This window comes from Vollenhovia emeryi, unplaced genomic scaffold (genome assembly GCF_000949405.1).
Source record: "Vollenhovia emeryi isolate VEMERY1.0 unplaced genomic scaffold, V.emery_V1.0 DF941178.1, whole genome shotgun sequence".
NCBI lineage: Eukaryota > Metazoa > Arthropoda > Insecta > Hymenoptera > Formicidae > Vollenhovia > Vollenhovia emeryi.
Window position 1 is genome coordinate 1 of NW_011965188.1, and position 5,878 is coordinate 5,878.

General features: G+C 34.8%; 2 protein-coding genes across 3 annotated transcripts; one reads left to right on the top strand and one right to left on the bottom strand.

The window, feature by feature from the left end:
• The first annotated feature begins 11 nt into the window (after nt 1-11).
• Nucleotides 12-2,986, top strand: LOC105571116. 2 transcript variants are annotated; one of them, XM_012028589.1, is made up of 4 exons: nt 12-278; nt 692-874; nt 1,044-1,196; nt 1,290-2,986. In XM_012028589.1, exons 3-4 carry the CDS (start codon nt 1,051-1,053, stop codon nt 2,944-2,946), a joined length of 1,803 nt encoding a protein of 600 aa, XP_011883979.1. In that variant the 5' UTR covers nt 12-278; nt 692-874; nt 1,044-1,050; the 3' UTR covers nt 2,947-2,986. The 2 variants fall into 2 exon arrangements, with proteins under 2 accessions (XP_011883979.1, XP_011883978.1); XM_012028588.1 differs by having other exon boundaries at nt 692-1,196.
• Nucleotides 2,987-3,483: 497 nt separating this feature from the next.
• Nucleotides 3,484-5,871, bottom strand: LOC105571117. The gene is made up of 3 exons (XM_012028590.1): nt 5,785-5,871; nt 5,247-5,525; nt 3,484-5,157 (listed from the first exon to the last, which is right to left on the bottom strand). Exons 2-3 carry the CDS (start codon nt 5,271-5,273, stop codon nt 3,670-3,672), a joined length of 1,515 nt encoding a protein of 504 aa, XP_011883980.1. The 5' UTR covers nt 5,274-5,525; nt 5,785-5,871; the 3' UTR covers nt 3,484-3,669.
• Between the last annotated feature and the right edge of the window lie 7 nt (nt 5,872-5,878).

Below are 5,878 nucleotides of genomic sequence, written 5' to 3' on the forward strand. Positions count from 1 at the left end.
ATAATTCGTTTCTTTATAAGTGTTTCTAATTGGTGTTGTACAAATTATTGAATCTATAAGCCTATTTTAGATTGTGAATAAAAGATATTACTTTATGTGCAGGATGGAGAAACGTACTGTATAGATGCGAGACGTTACGGGAATATTGCTCGGTTCATTAATCATTCGTGCGCGCCGAATTTGTTGCCAGTGCGAGTGTTCGTCGAACATCAGGATTTGCATTTTCCAAGAATAGCCTTCTTTGCTAATCGCGACATCGAGGCAGATGAAGAGCTTGGGTATGTTAAAAAGCGGTTCAAGTTATTGCAACGCCGGAGATTAGAGACACTCGCTGAGCTTCTAAATTAACTAACAGGAACACATTGTTGCATAGTAATTTCCATTAATAAATTTAAATAAGTTTAACGTTCCGTTTTTTTTGGGTTCAATCAATAGCACGTAGTTGTAGCTTTCTTTTCTTACATACTTCGTCTTTTAATTCTCGGTCGTGGTTCATATATACTTTAATAGCAAAGTATTCTTTTACTTTTTGTTAAGTGTAGACTAATAAAATGTTATACGTTTACCTAATAAAGATATTTGATCAATACGTGACGCTCGTAGTTAGACATTACTTTGACGTTTCAAGAAATAAAGATACGGTGAGCTAAGCCATTATTCGCAGTTCCATCAGAATTTGTTTTCCCTCTAGCAAGCGTGCGTAAAGAATATTTCGATTCTCTTTGAGATCGACCGTGGCACCGATCCCATGGATATGCCGGAAGCATCGTCCTCCAATTCCGCGGCGTCTAGCAACAGAAACGAGTCGGCGGTGCACAGGACTCACAGGTCACAGGACTCACAGGACTACGTTTACACGGGGAATCCCCGACGAGTACGATAATTCCTCATTTCTAGGTTCTGAACTAGTGCAATAAGTTAGAATAAGACAAATATATAAAGAACAGGCCTTCTGTTTTCTCCTCCTTTGCCAGCATTATGTGAGAATCTTTAATACTGTTTTGACAATGTTGACACTTGACAGTTTATCATTGCTTTTCAAGGTTAATAATGAGTCACATTGGTAGACCTACTCATAATTTTTGGGAGAAAGGTGGTTATGAGCGGCGTAAAGAAGGCGGAAAAATAATGGCATATTGTTTGATATGCAAGAAAACTCTTACAAATACTGCGAAAACCAGATTACAAACACACAGGTAAGAAAAATAAATAGTGAATAGTAAATAGTAAGACAACAAAAATGAATGAATTAGATAAAATATATTTGGAATTTTAATTTATATTTGCAGAAATGTTTGTAGAAACGAAACGAACTTGTCAAGTGCTCTTCAAAGTCCACAGTCTGCTGAAAAATCCATTTCAACTGACAATAATGAAAATGTTATGGAAACAATTGATTTGGAAAGTATCCAATCAGCGAGTATTGCAGTTGATGCAGTCACTTCATCTGATCAGAGAATATCCAAATACGCCAAAGTTATTGCTATAGGAGTTAAAGATGTCCCGAAGGTTCCAATTCTTCCTGATTTTAATATGCAAACTCTTTCACATCAAGAATTTAATCATGCAGTGTCAACTACTCTTTCACATCCGAAAAAAATGAAAACTATGCATCAGAAACGCAAATTAAATTCATTTATTGATTCTATTTCAAATCAGCAGAAGACCAAAATTGACGATACTTTGGTTAAATTTTTGTACGGATGTAATATTCCTTTAAAAGTGGTTGAATCAAAGCTTTTCTTGGATTTTATAAATGCCATACGACCTGCGTACACGCCACCACCTGCAGAATCGATGTCGAATGATATTCTTCATGATCTTCATGCAGAATTTAGGAAACATCAGTCAACTTTCTCCCATTCCAATGGAATATTAGTCATCACAACGACAGAAATTAAACAGACGTTTCACGTAATTGGTTTCGTACAAAGTCAAGAAAAAATAATCTATCTAAAGACATGGGATATCCAAGAAGATAACAATTTATCACTCATGATTAAAGAAGCAATAACTCTCGCAAGCCTAAAATTCAAAATGATAATTTACGCTGTCATCACTGATGAAGATATTCGATTGCTTAACACAGATGAATGCAGCAAGCTGTGGATCCTACAATGTAACTTATCCTTAGCTGCGTCTATTGAAAAGGAGCTTGTCGATTTGGAATTTGTTGAAAAAGTTCGTTATTTGCTTGACCAGTTTTCAAGTAAGGAATTACAAAAGGACTTAATAATACGAGGAGGAGTAGCTTTCGTGTTAGAAGGCAATTCGTTTTGTTATAACCGCGATCTATTTTCTGCTTGCTTGAAAAATTTACGTGCTATGACACAAATGATGGGCGAGAGACAATATAAACTTAAGAAAGAGGTTTTAAATATACTGATTGATGAATCGTTTGAAGAAGATTTGAACCATTCCTTGGATTTGCTTAAGCCTGTTTACTGCATTGCAGAAAAGTGTGAAAAGTCGAAGTTCAAGATTGCTGATGCTACAGAGGATTGGTTGATGCTGGCGTCGACCGAAAATGCATATTATAATTCATTTCAATCACGAATCAACGCAATATTGACACCGGTCGCACTAGTAGCAAATCTTCTGCACCCTATTTATCGAGGCCACCGATTTAAAAATGATCGAAGTCGCATGAAAAAAGTAATGGAGTTTTTAATTAATGAATTGGATGAAGAGGGAATGAACGACTTTGTAAAATACAAAAATTCAACAGAAATCTTTGGTTCACGTCAACTTATGGATTACACCAATGAACAAATTTTTTGGCAAGCAGTTGCTCCTGTACATCCAAAATTATCCTCTTTCGCGATACAAATTCTGCAACTTCCAGCTGCTGCACCAAAATTAAAATCCTATCCCATTAATTTAAATAATTTAACTCCAAAAAGATTCGAAAAGATAACAGACTTATTTTATCATCTAAACATGTAAATGAAAACATTAATTTCTTGTCATGAGACTATGGTTAGATATGTAAAGCCCGCTGCAGACGATGCTATTTTTCCTGCTGGATTGCTTGCAATCTAATAAATTACTATCACTGCACCACTCAGCACTCAGGATTTCTAGTAATTTACTAAATCGCGAGCAATCCAGCAGGAAAAATAGCATCGTTTGCAGCGGGCTTAAGAAATTTAAAGTGAAAGAACTACTATAAAACTAATAATACAAAAATATTTTGTATACTAAAAATGTTAATTTACTTTGCGTTCTTGTTTCTGATTATTTTTGTTAGTGGAATACCAAAAAGCGCTTAACCGTTATCAGATTAGCGATTAAGATTGAAATTTAACCAATCAGAGCAAAATTCATTAAACTTGATATTGGTCTTCTTATGCTGAGTGGTCAAATTTTAATTCAATTTCGATCTTAATCGCTAGTTTGATACGGGATAATGACAATGTTATTATTTAATTTAAGTAAACATGTTTATTTATTATTTAACTTTAAGCGCATTTAACTAATCTAGTTAATTACATGATCTTAATAAATAATTGTTGTGAGACTGGAAAAAATAATAGTACAAACTGTTTTAAATAAAATATAATGTATTTTTGAAAAACATTGATTTAGTCTTTGTCTCTGTATAGAACTTAAAAGTAATTCTCAGTTTTTTAAACAAATGCTATATATTTAAATATATGTATAGAGATATTAATCTGATTCTACCAAATCATCGTAATAATCATCAAAATATTCATTCATTTTTAAAGTGTAATAAATATCAACCAATTTCATAGACCGGTCAACAGTAAGACGATTACGCAAATCTGAATGAACAAAGGCCCAGAAAGAAAAGAGTCGTTCAAGTTGCGCTGAAGCAGCCGGAATTTTTAGTAATCTCTGAGCAAGCGATGATAGGTGAGGACAGAATGGTTCAGCTGTGATCCAAAACGTTTCCGGTAATGTAATATTTCGCTTCTGCAATTTTTCAAAAATACCAAGATTCTTCTGATATGAATCCAATCCCGGTTCATCAGTAATAAATTGTAAATTCAATTCTTGTTTCAAAAAGTCAAAAACCATTTTCATTTTTTGTTCATCGTGTAAAAATCGTTTGGCCCGGTACTGAGGATGTAAAAAGTTCGAAGTCAACACAATTGGTGTTAAAACTTTATTCAGTCGGTTATCTAACTTTTGTTGCATTTCATCATTAACTGTCGGAATTTGTAATTTTAACCATTCTTCACACCCCTCGGCTATACTGCAATTAGATTGCTGACAGACATTTATCAATTGACATATTGGGTCAAAAATCAAGATAAAATCTTGTAATTGCATCGCAAATGAGGGATCCTTCAGTAGATTTTCGCTTTTACTATCTAGTTGAACCTTTTTCTTAGCAACTAATGTTTGCATCAGACATAAATTTTGTAGCAGGCATCTGAATGCATCTCTGTAGCTACACCACCTTGTATCACATGCTAAAATAATTCTGGAACCTCCTTGTTGCTTTAATTCATATTCTGCACCTGGTGTCTTAAATGCTCGCAAAAGGTTATTTACTTCCTTCGCAAATGTCTCTGGCACAAAGGCCTTTGCTAACAGATTGCCACTGTGGCTGTGACAAGTAGTGTGCCAAATGTCTACTTTTTTTCCCATCGATATCATTGCCGATGCATTATCTGAAACCACAGCATATGTAGTGATATTGAACTTTTCTTTTGCTAATTTCTTTCCTTCGTCGACGATTTCTTTGAGTTGATCACCAGTTTCTTTCAATCCGGTTAAATCCCAGGATTTAAGGAATATGCACTTGGAGTTTACTGTGTGAATTGTGCATACAACATTTTTCGTATTAGCTGATGAATTTTTCCATCCATCAATCAATAGAACGCCATCGGATCCAAGAGATGAGACCCTTTCAGCCAATAGAGTCTGGTAAACCTTGTCGAGCAGATTTGTAGAAAGTTTTTTCCTTGTTGGAGGTTTGTATGTTGGAAGTAACAGTTTCACAAAGTTTTTAAAATATTGTGATTCAACAACGTTAAATGAAATGTTACACCCAAAAAAAAATTTAGCTAATGCTAAATCAATCTCCTCGTTAGCTGCCAGCGCTTTCGTATGCTTAGATATTGATAATTGTTTGGATACTAATCGCTGTTTTTTTGGATGAGGAGTTGAATATGTTGGCTGTAAAGCCTGTAAATAAACAATTACTTTAATTTTTCTCAAACAAATGAAATTTGAAAACATGTACATGATATCGTTTCTTATTCTTGATTACTTACCTGATTGATTCTATCGTTGGAATTCATTTTTTCTTTTTTTATACTGTCTTTCCCTCCTCATCGTACCAACATCGCAGGCTTATATTTCCGCATAAACACTTTTCGGAACTGCAGTTATCCTCGCATCGACAAGACTGCAATGATATAATGGTGCGGTCCACATTGATGTTGCTCGTGAAACAATTCTCCGTTACATAAAGAAAGTCCGTCGGCTTGTCCTCAGAATCGTATCCGTTGACACACTGTATAGGATTCGTTTCCTTTCCGCGTGAAATGTCGCTGTAAAAAGAGAGAACGGATGATACAAGAAAATTATCATAGAACAAAAATCAGGCAAATAAAGCGACCTTTTATTATATTATCGTACACATGATGTAATCTTTGATGTTGTAACTCAGTTGACGCAATAATCTCGACAGAAATTGCGTAATAAAATTTCTTAATATACCGAACTCTTTCATAAAGAGTTACGTTATGTCACTCGTATATTTTTTTTATACAGATAGCCGTGCTGTACTTGATAAAATTCCGTACTTACTTCGTCAATATCTTAACAGTCTTCTCCCACATATGCTCGGAGAGTTCGTTGACTTTCGCGTTCAATCTCGTCCACGCCGACCCACACGTTGTCT

Excerpts from the sequence above, each read along its gene's own strand:
- LOC105571116 (XM_012028588.1), top strand. The coding sequence starts at position 1,051 with ATGAGTCACATTGGTAGACCTACTCATAATTTTTGGGAGAAAGGTGGT. Across the intron at positions 1,197-1,289 it reads ACCAGATTACAAACACACAG|AAATGTTTGTAGAAACGAAA; the intron begins GTAAGAAAAATA and ends TTATATTTGCAG.
- LOC105571117 (XM_012028590.1), bottom strand. The coding sequence starts at position 5,273 with ATGAATTCCAACGATAGAATCAATCAG. Across the intron at positions 5,158-5,246 it reads CCAACGATAGAATCAATCAG|GCTTTACAGCCAACATATTC; the intron begins GTAAGTAATCAA and ends GTTTATTTACAG.